Source organism: Fonsecaea nubica (genome assembly GCF_001646965.1).
Source record: "Fonsecaea nubica strain CBS 269.64 chromosome Unknown Scaff75, whole genome shotgun sequence".
NCBI lineage: Eukaryota > Fungi > Ascomycota > Eurotiomycetes > Chaetothyriales > Herpotrichiellaceae > Fonsecaea > Fonsecaea nubica.
The window spans coordinates 89,095-102,329 of NW_019173748.1; the positions used below are offsets into that span (position 1 = coordinate 89,095).

General features: G+C 53.1%; 4 protein-coding genes across 4 annotated transcripts; all 4 read right to left on the bottom strand.

Moving 5' to 3' along the window:
• Positions 1–1,534: 1,534 nt before the first annotated feature.
• Positions 1,535–2,026, bottom strand: AYO20_08872 (hypothetical protein; the record flags this gene model as incomplete). The annotated part of the gene is made up of 1 exon (XM_022647146.1): positions 1,535–2,026. One exon carries the CDS (start codon positions 2,024–2,026, stop codon positions 1,535–1,537), a length of 492 nt encoding a protein of 163 aa, XP_022496890.1.
• Positions 2,027–2,970: 944 nt separating this feature from the next.
• AYO20_08873 (hypothetical protein) lies at positions 2,971–4,530 on the bottom strand (the record flags this gene model as incomplete). Its single annotated transcript, XM_022647147.1, has 4 exons — positions 2,971–3,198; positions 3,264–3,867; positions 3,946–4,302; positions 4,349–4,530. The coding sequence occupies 4 exons, from the start codon at positions 4,528–4,530 to the stop codon at positions 2,971–2,973; spliced, it is 1,371 nt and encodes a 456-aa protein (XP_022496891.1).
• A 1,255-nt stretch (positions 4,531–5,785) lies between these two features.
• AYO20_08874 (hypothetical protein) lies at positions 5,786–7,321 on the bottom strand (the record flags this gene model as incomplete). Its single annotated transcript, XM_022647148.1, has 2 exons — positions 5,786–6,125; positions 7,137–7,321. 2 exons carry the CDS (start codon positions 7,319–7,321, stop codon positions 5,786–5,788), a joined length of 525 nt encoding a protein of 174 aa, XP_022496892.1.
• A 511-nt stretch (positions 7,322–7,832) lies between these two features.
• Positions 7,833–12,560, bottom strand: AYO20_08875 (hypothetical protein; the record flags this gene model as incomplete). Its single annotated transcript, XM_022647149.1, has 3 exons — positions 7,833–8,077; positions 11,601–12,365; positions 12,437–12,560. 3 exons carry the CDS (start codon positions 12,558–12,560, stop codon positions 7,833–7,835), a joined length of 1,134 nt encoding a protein of 377 aa, XP_022496893.1.
• Positions 12,561–13,235: the final 675 nt, after the last annotated feature.

Genomic DNA, 13,235 nt, shown 5'->3' on the forward strand with positions numbered 1-13,235 from the left:
CCCTTTTCAAGGAGCTCAATGGCGAAGTAGCTGACCCAACAAAAGGTCGGTCGCGAGCTCTTGGTGATATGCTTGCCGGAAGCTCTTGTCGACGTGTGTCTCTAAGTCTGACTTGTCCAGCCCGTGGAAAAATTTGACATATTGCCAATACTCTGGGTACCAGCCCGGGTATTCCTAGTCGATCACTGCCTTGATTTCATTGTTATGGACAATGAAATTGCGCCAGTTGTGGTCGCCGTGTGTGAGGACAATGTCGTGGTATGAGCTCATAATCTCCTCGAACATCAAGTGGTAATCTTTGCCGCGCTGCTGGTAAGAGATCAGACCGGAGGAAGGCATTGAATTGCTCTTCGGTGGTGAAAGGCCCGGCCGTAAGTGTGAACCTGCGAGCTTCGATGGCCACGGCGTCTCAGATCCCGCCCAATGAAAGTCTGTCGTTTCTCTCGTAGCTTCTGTAAAATCTTACGAAGTTGTGCGCAAATTTTTAGCTTCTCCCGTGGAGAGCAAGTCGGCTACACTTTAGATAGAGGCTGACCCTCGACGAATTCGAGAATGACAACATTGGTTCCGTCCGGGAATATAAAGTCCTATACACTTCGGGCACAGTATCACGGCGCAACCTTGGACAGGAGGAATCGCTGTTAAGGGTGCAATTATGATATGAATTCTGAGACGAAAGAGTCTAACTAGCAATAACGCGCAATCCACGGTAGAAGAGTTCACAGATATTCAGCCTCGTGTGGGGTAGTCAGCCTTGTGCGGGGTATCCCACACTTGGCATTTGTCGAGACCGTGACAGCCAGGCCCTAGGAACAGCAGTGCTCGATTGGCCGCGAATTCAAGAGGTAGCAAGGCATGACGCAGGAGAGAAAACAGCTCAGGGTCGCTTTGCTGCTGGAAATCCAATGGACAATCCGAAGCCGACCTGGGACATGTTGAAGAAGAAGGAGGCGGTGGCTTAGGGAACGCCGAGACAACTGTTCGCTTTGTTGTCCTGACATCACGCAAGCGGTGAAGGGATGGGATCAGGTTCATAATTTGATTCTAAGAAATGATGCTCATTTCTAGCTTGATTTGTCCCAGGCGTGCTTTCTATCTGAAACGGCTCACTCACTTAGAATTCTCCCCACCATCTCTGACGCGTAGTCTCCATCTTCAGCTCGTCGGGAAATGGTTCAAGGAACAAATCAATATCATCCCGCCAGCTTGTCCTCGCCGCACTACCAAGCCATACCGCGGTATATTCCCAATAATAAGGGTACCATCCGGCACATTCCCAGTCAATCAGGCCAACGACTCGATCTCCACGGAGCATGATGTTGAATGGATTCAGGTCGCCGTGGGTGAATACTGGCGGTGGCCATGACTTGTCCTGGGCAGCTATCATTTCTCGAATCTCTTGAAATTCTGGGTTGTCTCCTGGCCTTTCTGCTTGTGCGAGAGTAAATCCTTCCCTCAGCCAATGGTGGAACTCTTGTATCGTTTTGAATGGGCCGGAACGAGGACTAGAGCGGGGATTGAATGGGTCGCACAATTATCCGCCAGCGTAACTCTCAACTCCAGTGCCTGGAGGTGGTTGGAGCGAGCGCAACTCTTGTATCACGCCCTTCAGCTGGTCAAGGATTTTGCGGCGAAACTGTTCGAATCCAGGCTTTTTGCACGACATGGACCACACCCTCGCCAGGTTATCACCTTGAATCCTCTCCATCACGATGTAAGCGCGGTTCTTGTGGAGGAAACAACAATAGATCTTTGGCACCGGAACGGATGTGTTCTGGGCGACAAATGCGGCTGTTGCCCCTTCGGTCAGGTGGACGGTTAGCCCGGTTTTGACGATCTTGTTTGGTGTGATTCGAAAACAGCAGCCTATCCGGGTGTACAACTTTGCCGTGGTCTTCACCGCAACGAGAGTCATCCAGCGACGGAAAACAGTGTTGTTAATGGTTAATATTTCACTCGCTGCATGTTGATTCTCTTCCAGGGACCTGATGATCCTCAAAGGGTCACCAATGTCCTTGGCTTCCATGACGAGATCAGGTATGCCGGGTCCGCTTCTTCCATATTCCGCATAGGATCGACTTCGCAGGGGGGTGATCGCTTTGCACGATAGGAGGACGACTTTGAGAGACAAGTCATCGGACGACGGTCGCGGCGTCACATTAGATAATTGTGACGCATTATCAGACGTCAAAACAGGGGAAGATACACACCGATGCGGAAGCAGGGCCCGCCACAGGTGCAGCGTAAGCCGCCGCAGGCCGAAGGAGCGAGGGTTGTGACGGTGGAGGAAATGTGCCAGTAGAGGCCAATCTGTTGAGACAAAGTTGTCTACTCGCGTCCCCGCAGTCTAGTATTGCCAAGGCCTTGGCGTATATATATACGTGATGGCACATGACTGTGCGCCCTGGTGGGAGCGAGGTGCTTTGACGGTCACGTGACCATTGTGCCTGCGCAATGTGCTACGAGGGCGCAGGTGCAATAAAACCAAGTCTGCCTGCCTAACTGCCTGTGATGACACCAGACCAGATCAAACCAGATTACGCACGCACACGCATGATTGTGCAGTTACGGGAAGAGAAGGGAGAGGAAGACGGGCACAGCCTGATGATAATTCCGAGCGGAGCCAAACAGAACATCTTCTCCCTTTGTTCTGGGTTTCCATTTTTGAGAGGAAACCGTTTACAAGATACGGTCAGCGACGCATAGATGACACGACGCGGTGGGCAACGACAAGTACGAGAGCTGGGCCATGATGAGCTCGACCGATGTATTAGGTCTGAGCAGGGCCGGCTGTCATGGTCTTTGTCTCGACGACACCGTTGGAGAATTGAATGGACGGATCGATGTATTGGGTAGGCGTTCTCTTTCTTCATCGTTTATCTACTTACTTAATTTACTTAGTTTATTGGTTACTTACATAGTTTCTTACTTGCTTGATGCTTAAAACCTTGATGCTTACCAGCCTGATGCTTACTTGATCAGGCTCCGACACAACAGTGAGACCCATCGAGAGAGGCACAATGGAGCCCCGCCATATGCGAAAAATACTCCGACCAACGCCAGAAGGCAACCGTGTGGTCGACGAATGAATCCTGAGACATGGTTGACGAAGATGGCCAAATCGTCGGCGTAGGCCGCGTTTGTTGCAGGTAATCCAATCGTCATCGGGATGCCTTGTATTCTTTCGTCTCCGCTGAACTTTCGGTTAAGTGGTTCAATAGCCAGAAGGTGGAGGGGGGGACAGGGGGTCACCCCTGCCGTACTCCCCCGCGCATGGCAATGCCTCTACCTTCGTGGCCGTTGACCCAGGGTACAGTCACTGCCCCCCGGTAGAGTTCCTTGGTCAACTTGATGAACAACCTTGGGAGGCGGAGTTCCTTTAAACATTCCCACATGTAGTCGTGGCTGACCCGGTCGAAACCCTTCTCTTGGTCCAGAAAGAGAATGGTCAACTCTTCTCCATCCGCGTCATCCTTATCAATAATTGTTTGGACCAGTTTGACGCTGTCTCCAATGTACCGTTCTCGAATGTCGGCTGTTTGGGCCGGCCCGATTAGTCGTCCGAGTATATTTCCCAGCCGGGTCGCCAGGACGGGAGTGAACAGCTTGTAATCAGTGCCCATCACCGTGATTGGTCGGTAGTTGGTTACCTCCGTAGGGTCACCCTTCTTGTAGAGGAGTATTAGGCATCCCCGCTTCATATCCACAGGTAAACGCCGTAAGTCCCGCAACGCGTTGAGTACCCACGATAAGATCTTGATCATTCCATACCAGCCTTTGGCAATACGCTTGTACAGGTCAATAGGAAGCCCGTCGGGGCCGGGCGCACGACCTAACTGCGCCTTCCGTAAAGCTTCTCGCACCTCTCTGCGGAGGAACGCGGCTACGAGATTTCTTCTCTGTCTCTTCTTGAATGTTTCAGGTCGGACACCCCGGAGGAGTTACCTCCTCGCTCTATCGTCTGAGTGTCGGCTTTTCCACAGTTCGCTCCAGTTATCGTAGACGATGTTGAGTATACGTTCGGGATCATCCGTCTCCTCCTCTATGATCGGGTCTTTAAGTGCCTTTATCGCCGTCCTCCCCTTTACCGGGCCCTCTTTGACCTTTTCGTAGAATTGGGTCGGGGTGAGTTCGCCGAAAATGTACGTTTCCACATAGCTCATACTTGAACATTGTCGCTTCTTCTGCTTCGAATGCCTGTAGTTCCTCCAGGGCCAGTTGCCGTTGCCCCTCGCCGGGGTTGGGCTGTTGCGCCCGCCGACGTAACGTTCGCTCACGGGACTGTTTCCTTTCCCTTCTGGCCTTGTAATATTCTTTCAAGAACGCCTGAATTCGCTTTTTGCACTACATCCATTTGTCCACGATTGGTTGGCCCAGGTGGGGGTCATCTTCTTCGTGTTCCAACTCACGCTGGAACTCTTCAGCGAAGATGTCCTTGATTTTTCCCAGTGTCTTTACTTCGTTTATGAGATATGCTGAGGCAATCCACCGTCGTGGGCCTCTTCCCACCCGATTGTGGGCGATGCTCATGCCTACCAAGCCATGGTCCGTCGGTAGGATGTACCAATCTTTTGTACTTGTCATCAGGTCTTCCCGTACGTAGATTCGATCGATTCTGCTCTTGCCGCCGTCCGTCAGATCCGCTAATGCCCATGATGCGTGCGGAGTCGAAATGCTTGGCCCTCATGATTCCTGCGTCTCCCTCGCAGGTGATTTCGGTGGTTAAACCCCTTCGAGTTTAGCGTGACTCCGTCTGATTGTCGTCCATAACTTAAAGCCGACGTCGCCCCTTTCCTCTCGACTCTCATTTCTTGGCCTTCCGGCCCTGCTTTGTGGTCGTCTTCGCCTTTTTATCGTCTGCCGCCTTTGTCGATTTCTCTTTCTTTTCCCGGCCAGACTTGGCTTTGCGCGATTCCGCCATGGAGTGATTGGAGCTCGCGACCAACACCCAGTGTGTGCATGGCTGATGGACTGTGTGGCCTTCAAGGTCCCCACAAGCAGAGCACGATCCTTCCGGTTCAATATACGCCCTCCAGAACTGTCCGTCCGACTCACACGATCCGGCGAAGTGAAGGTATTTCGCTGTTCGTTTGGGTGCCTTGTAAAAGGCGACGTTAAATTCGTCAACCCATGTCAACCCCACTGTGCGCTGAAACAATCGGAAGTTGTCCTCTGGAAAAGCGGTTGCGACGGCGGCGACCACCCTGGGTGCCGGGGCCAGAGAGACTTTGGTAACTGGCCCTCCAGAACTGTCCGTCGACGAATGAATCCTGAGAAGTCACATGGACAGCAATCTTCAAGGGGTCCTTCACTCATCAAGCTCCTCCAGGTCTTCATCGTTCTTGTCCCCGGCCCGTTTTTCTGACTGCTCGTAGAACTTCGAAAGCATGCCATGTCCGATGCCCCCGTGTGTGTGAAGCAGAACTCTCTTTCAGGGTTCAGGTTGAACAGGTATACTTTGACGAGTGATTCCTCGAGGCCACGCAGAGCCAGTATTTGGCATACTTCCCGGGGGCGGAAGCCCAGCACAACGTCTGGGAAAGGATTGTTAGGGCCCAGCCGGCAGAGCCTTGGGGGGGAAAGGAGCAGCAGGAAGAGGTGAAGGTTCAGCCGAGCTTTGTAGAGGCGCTGTGGCTTCTCAGGCTGCATCGGAGGTTGCGTTGTTTGTTATATATATATATGAGTGCAGAGGCTGCGAACGTCGTGGACGCCGCCGAGGTGGTGGGATACGCGGCCGAAGCTCGCCGCTTAGTCCGGTATGTTGGCGACTTCTCGTCTTCTCTCGTCAGCCTGTTGGCGCCCCCCAGATGGCTTCTAGCAGCTCCTCAATCTCCGGAGGCGGTGAATTGTTAAGCATGACAACACCGGCGCCTTGCAGTCTCGCGATACGATTGACGAGGCTTTGAAACCCCGACGACGACGTATGAGCGCGTGAAGAAGGCGAAGACTGGCCCAGCAGAGGCTGTCTGACATCTTGTGGAGCTTTCGGAGATTGCAGCGCGTGAGTGGCGCAGGGGCAGGCGAAGCCATCTGGGTGGTCGAGAGGGCATTGCAGCTCTGACGAAGATGAAGAGGACAAGAAGGACGGGAAGTGCCTCCTTATAAAGACGTCGCGAGACCACTGCCTAGGGAGAGAGAGAGTGCGAGGCAGTTGGGGATGCTTGTTGGTACCACACAATGGCATGGGCAAAGGCGCTTTGTTGACTCGGTGGCTTTGTTTTCCGCGTCCGGCCACGGACCATTCCGTGAATCGCGACCTGTGATTGGCGGATTTGCCGTCAGCTTGATGGTTGCATCAACGACATTTGAACAAAGGCAACTCATCATCAAACTTTTTCTTTATTCACCCTGCGAAGCCGTTCTCGGACTCAATCGACTTGCCTGCTCAGGCAGATTCACCCAGTGTAAGAATCATAAAATTACACCGTGTGGTCGTAGTGATGCAGGCAGGTGAGTGATACCACCACTAAGTAGAGCATTTCGGAGGAGTACGGTGAAGTGGTGGAGCGCTTGGTGAGTCTCAGCGAGCTTGTAATTTTGACCAAGGCAGCGGGAGAAAGGAGCAAAGGCGCTTGTAATTTTCAATGAGCATTTGATTCTGACGAAGCCGCATGACAATACGGTATAGTATTGCCAAGGGGCTTGGAGCTCTGAAAACGGTGCTAAAGTCTGGCCCAGGCGCTAGTATAGTACAGCAAAAGCGGCAGCGACTTGTCAGTTTCATGCGACTTTTTGCCGCGCACGTGAGAGCTTGGCACTTGGCTCTTGGCAGCGACGACACTTACATTTGCAGGACGCTGCGGCGGGCTTCGATATAGGGGTGCTACACGCCTGTGCAAGCCACCCCAGCACCTCGAGTTTGAGGCGTGCAAACAGCCCCAAAGGTGCCCGCTCGTAGCGCCCTCAAGCCTGCGAGTTTAGTGGTGTTGCCCAATATAACACCACCCTTTACACAACACTGCACTGCATTGCACTCGTCTGACCAAAGAAATGATCATAATGCGTCCTCGACCAACTCGCCCACACTGCCCAAGCGGTCATCTTTATGCAAGAATTGAACAGGCCCGTCGTGGAAGGTCAGGGCGGCCGCACACAGTGTCCGATTGTCGCGCTGGTCTTTGGGCTTCCGGACCTACCACATGACCCAGCCGTGAACTTCGCTTTTCATATGCCGCAAAGCGTCCTCGCCGTGCACATGGAGAGAATCTGATTGGCGCAAGATCGCCAGCAACTTATCCACCCGCCCGCCCGTATGGAGGACCCACATTTGATCACTGTCCAGGCCGGTGGGATTTGTCGTGCCGATATGCTCAATCTCCATTTTGATATACTCGTGCCAAAATGTATTTCTAAGAGAGACATATGACAGACCGTTGAAGTCCCGTGCACATTGGTAGTGGAGAGTAGGGGTGAGCGAGACCTTACGAGCCATGGTAATGTTGTTGGCGTGGCACTGCCTGGAGATATTGAATAATAACCAAAGGACGATATTCGGCCGCAAAGAAAGCACCAATGCACTAAACGATCATGCAGCCAGTGTGAGCATGGACGAAGGATTGCTTCCCACTCGTCCCCGTGTGAAGTTTATATGTCTGCTGGAAGACAGGGCATGGTCGAATGTTGAAATTAAAACTCTGGGATGCTCGACCAGCCATGCCTGACATCGCACCCTCTCGCGCGCCTATGGGATGGTCCTCCACGCAGTCCGGAGGTCATATCCAGGGATACCCGATGCGGACCAGCATGGGGAGTCTGGGGAGCTGCTCGGCGAGAAGTACCCAATCTGAAAGGTCTTCTGTAGCCACTGATTGCGAGACGCTACCCACCACCTGTCAATTGAATTTGTCCATGTGCTTGAAATTGGTGTTTCTGCGCAGCCGCAACACCTGTCGGATAGCGATTGAATTGCCAGCCATGGCGGACAAGCGGAAACATGCAATGTCTGGTTCACCAACGAGAAGACGCGCCTCGGTCAAGTCCAAGTCCCTGGCACTGAGGTAAGACGAGAGAAGTTGGACAGGTATCTCCAGAAAGTTGGCAAAGGTGGTGGAAACTAACGCGGCAAATGCAACGGCGGCTGTTACACCAAGTGAGGTAGGTTGCGGCTGCATAGCAACGTGTGATTCCAACAGTGCCAATTTTGACTGCGGCATGTTTCGAGACGCAGTACTTTGTGTGGGTGGTGTGAGTGGGGATCGAAGGTGGCCAAATCAAAGGGTGGGAACTGGGCATGGGATGGTGGATGGTAGAGAACAGTGGGCGAGGTGCTCTGGCACGCCCACCCCACTAAGTGCCTCCCTAATTGCCCCCGGAGCAGTAACTGGGCGAGGCAACTGTGAGGCCCAACCAGGAGTGCCCCTCTTTCCCCTGTACCTCACTACCACCACTACCACCATGACCATGACCATGACTTGCTATTCCTGGTAGTTTCGGACCTTTGACCCTCTTTTCAGGACGTAAAAAAGCAACGTTGCCAGGGTCAGCGGCATGAAAGTGATGGGCAAAAGTTTCCTCCCTTGCATTCAGGCCTATTTTCTCCCCAACACAATTTCTTGCGGCACACTTGAGTCGCCCACTTAAGCCCCTCTACTAGAGACGACCCTCCAGACCCCACCAGCAGCCCTATGATCACCTATTGCTACCTTTTTCCACCCTCCAGCCTAGGCCCCGCACTCTTTTTGAATTCTCCCTGGCGTTAAACTACATAACTCACCTCTCTGCTTCACTCTCTCGACTATTGTGCTGCGCTCTGTCCGGGCCCCGCATTCCCCAAGCCCTCACCGCCTATTCTCACCGCCCATCTCAGCGCCTACTCCGCCTCTTTCCTCTCTAAGAAACCCTCCCTCCGAACTGAACCCTCCCTCTCCTCCTTCCCCGCCTACAAATTCGCCTCCAAACACACGTTAAAATCTCTTACCTCGTCTCCGCCATACTTTCTACCAGCTCAGAGCTGGTTTATAAAGTTATCGCCATGTGTTTTTTTTCTTAGCTCAGATCTTACCTTCGGCGAGTCTCTCCACAAGTTCCTTTTGCTCGCTTCTAGGGGTGCAACTGAAATTGATTTCCTTCCCCCTGTAAATTCTGGGGGTCGACCCTACGCTAGGAAGACCTGCCAGAAGCAAGTCTCGTATAAGGGTCTAGCTCCCCATCAGGTGGCGCTTCCGACAGTGACAGCTGCAACAATTGCTGCCGCAAAACTTTATACACGCATCGAGTTGATCATGTATACAAGGGTAAAGGTACAAAACCACAGGAAGTTGGAAGTTGGGAGGTTGCAAGGCAGAAGTTCAGGGGTAAAGCCATTGTCCACTTGTTTGTTTGTCTGTAAACGTATTCTCCCTCAACGGCCAGGCTGATCGTAGCTTTTGCCCGCGAACCGCCCATCAAACCTACTTGTACGCCATGTCTCCTCCTCTCACCCTACTTCTGCTTCGACTTCCTCTTCTCTGCCAGATCTCTTTCGCGCTCTCTAGTTCTTTGCTTGACCCGCGGCTCGAATTTCGTCACGATAACAGGACCTCGCCGTCGAGTCAGTCAGTCAAGTCCATCGTCGTTGATTTCCTGTCCAGCTGCAACCTGCCCAGTCACTGTTTCGTGGCACACAGAGAATCATAGCACGTGTTTATCACCAATGTGAGTTTCCCAGCCTGAGATTGACCGTAACCGTCCATACTGCTGACCAAACACATAGATTTGTTACCCGATTCCCCGCGCCTGCGGTGTGCCCCCTCTGCCCAGCCTCACCATCGACTCGGAGGACAAATCTCATCTCCGCCTACGAGACCCCTCGGCCGACAGATAGAAATGTGATCATCCAACGTCAATGGAATGCCAAAGTCCAAGCCCCGGTTAGCAATACCATCCAAGGCTAACAGGATGAGGTGCCAGACCTCGACTATCCCAGAGTCCAGCTCAGACTCGAGTAAAGCAGAGTCCGGTCAAGAAGAGTCCAGTCGATGGTCCATGCGAGAGTTTAGTGAAGATTCTAGCGGAGACTCCAGCGATGGATACAATCCAGACTCGAGTGAAGAGTATATTGAAGAGCCCATGCCGAAGCGTCGATGTCTGTCGAAATTTTGCCAAACACTTGGTGATTTTGTTAATTTTACACTTGTATCTTTACATTTTGCGTTTTTTCGTTATTTTGAGCGTGTTTGGGAAGGTGTGCGTTGTTGGGCGTACGTTTGGCGCGGAATTGGACTTTACACTTGATTTTGTATTTGGTTTTCGGGAAGTTTTGGAGGGTCACGGGGGCACTCAGGTATGTGACACGGGGTTGCATTGGGCGTTGGAGGTTGGGATATGGGCGTTAAGGGTGTGCGTGTTCGGCGTGGATTCGGACTTTACACTTGCAGATTTTGTGGATTTTGGAGTGGCATGACAGCAGCGTAGCCGTTGTAGGCAACACATCAGGCGTCAAGCGTGGGCTTTGGGCGTGGACCCAAGGAAATTCGCGAGGGTACACTGCGATCCGTTAGGCCAGCTTTTCGCCCTTGTACCCTTTGTATTCTTTGGCCCTCGAGTCCTTTAGTTACTTTGCTCGCCTTGCTCCCTTTACCTTGTCCCTTGGCCCCTTACTCTTCCGATGGCTGTCTGTCTGTCAATGAACCACGCCACACCACGCCACACCACGCCACACACACTACACCATGCTATACCACCACGATTGGCTGCTAAAGTGTGGTATGCTGTACTGTACTGTGCTCCTGCTCTACTGCTGTACTCTACTCAGCCAGCCCCCGCAGCTATGTTTACTTCCTTCCTTGGTTTTCTACTTATTTTACTAGGTCCGACTGCTGAGCTGTGAGCACTGAGTCAATTTTCAAGGTAGAGGACATCGTCTCGCTCCGTGCTACGCCAACGCATGATTTCAGGCTGGCAGGAAGGGCAGGGAGGCAAGAAGGCGGACAGACTTGACTCCGGTGTCCTGATTCACATGTAGTAGTCTGGTCATGTGGCAGCGCGTGTTTGCGGACATCCGACGCGACAAGGCTGGTCACTCTCTGCGAAACGACCTCACTGTCGACTGCGGAACCTTCTCGGATCACCCTTGACACTACAATTCATCAAATCATGCGAATCGCATCATGTTCGCAGGGATAAAGACTTGGGACACTTGATTCGAGCTGATCAAAGAATCCGGATTTAAGAACACTAACGGCATCTGATATCTTGCATACAATACCCCCTTGTATTTTTCCTTCCCTTCTTTTCCGAGACCCCCAGGGTGTTTTCCTCCATAATGACACAAAAATCACGAAAATTAACATGAATACACACAGGGAACAGCGGCGGGGACAACGGCCGTCCGCGTGCTGTATGTATGCATAAACTCTTCTCTTCTCATTCCCTTCTTCGATTCTGAAAGGCCATGCCGGGCCTGACATGACATGATATCGTTGCAACGCACCGCAGGCACCGCAGGCACCGCAGAGGGACAGGACTGGGACCGAGACCGAGAGAGGAGGGGAGGGAGAGAGAGTAGAGACCGGGACCGAGGGGAATTCAATCGAAGGTGTCTATATGAGGTTGCTCTTTGTCAGTTTGTGAGAAAAGCCAACAGAGAGGAGAAGGACGAGGAGGGGTTGAGGAAAATATACCAATGCTAATGACTTCGGCAGTGTGACCCTCTCCCAAGCCAGGCAAGGACTTGGCGACAGGGTCAGTCTCCAAGGCCGGGAGGAACGGCTTGTTCGCACCAAGGACCACATGGTTCAGGCCCTGGTGGAGTGGGTTCGTCTCCGAAATATCTGAGGAAGGAGGCGGTTCACAGGCCTCCCGCGGGCTTGTCGCTGTTGGCAAACGTGTCATTTCACTGTCCACTGGACGATGCAGTGGCTGTTGCAGAAGGAGATGTCCGGGACCCTCCCCAAGAAGCTGTAGTGCAAACGTTGCAGGGAGTGGCAAGGGATGATACAGTTCAGGCGCTGCTGGATGCTCCGTCGCCATAGATGCCGCCTTGGGCATGGGCGTGGGAGGCGGCGCGAGCGGGTCTGCCCTATCCCCATGGACCTGGCGCTCAATGTTCCTGATTCTGTCCTCGAGGGAGCTCATGCGGACGTGCGCCAAGTTTTGCACGCCCCTGATATACTGGTTTGCGTCCGCGAGGTCTCTGAACAGTGCGTCGATGTTCCTGCCGTCGGTGTCGCCACGCGCACCCAAGGTGTTCACGAGCTGAGTCGTGGCGTCCAGGCAGCGGGCCGTGTCTTCGCCACGGAGCGACGACCCCTCGAGACACGTGGCGAGGCGGTCCATACGGCTGGCGATGCCGTCGCTGCGCCGCATTGACAGGTGTAGCTGCTCGCAGATTTCCCGCGTCGTGCTGTGGAGCTGGGCCTGGATCTTGTTGATCTGCTGACTGAGAGCTGGTTTCATCGAAGGTTAGTTGGCGCCCGGTTCTTTCCCCGGAGGCAGTCAGTCAGATCAAGTGACTTACCCGAAGCAACTTGGTTCAACGAATCCAACCCGGCAAGTGGTTGCACTTGGCCGCCGGGGTAGGAAATGGTAGCGGTGGCGGTGGTGGAGGAGCTGGGACCCTCATGTCCACTTGCAGAGGCCATGGCTGATGAGGAACAGAGTTTGCAATGTGGGAATATGTGCTGGACGAGAGAATGCGAGAGCAATGAGCGAGGAATAGAGAAGAGTAGTAGTGCAGAGGGACGCGAGGTGGTTTGGATAGATATAGACTATATAGTCCTGGACGAGGGGGTGAGGGCACTTTTGTCGACGCAACAACGATCATATCCACAATGAGGACATTTCCAATACGACTGGAAGCTCAGGATCTTGCAGATTGAAATAAAGGACTGGTTGAAGTCGACCAATTGCAACCATCCATCCCCAGCTTTGCTACCCGACCCTGCTAGCTGTGATACCCTCTTTGGCTTAGCCCTTCTTTTGTGGTTGAACGGGTTGCATCTGGGTGGTGGGGGAACCCACGAATCCCAGAACCATAAGCTGCTCTCATTCGCGAGCCAGACAGTTGCCGGCGATGGGGCCGGCGGCAGCAAATTGCTGTTAGCCCACTGGGTGACAGTGGCGGAGACGGAGGCTCTGTGCGGCAGCACAGCAAGTGAATTCCGCGGACGCAATCAGGGCGACGCTACTTGAACAGTTCTCAATAATCCGTCTTGATGCGATCCATCTTATCAACAGATTGCCGGGTTTTAGGTTGCCTTGCATTTGTTCAATAATGCATGGGCACGGGAGAACTTGCTGTGTATGTGTGGTGGTGA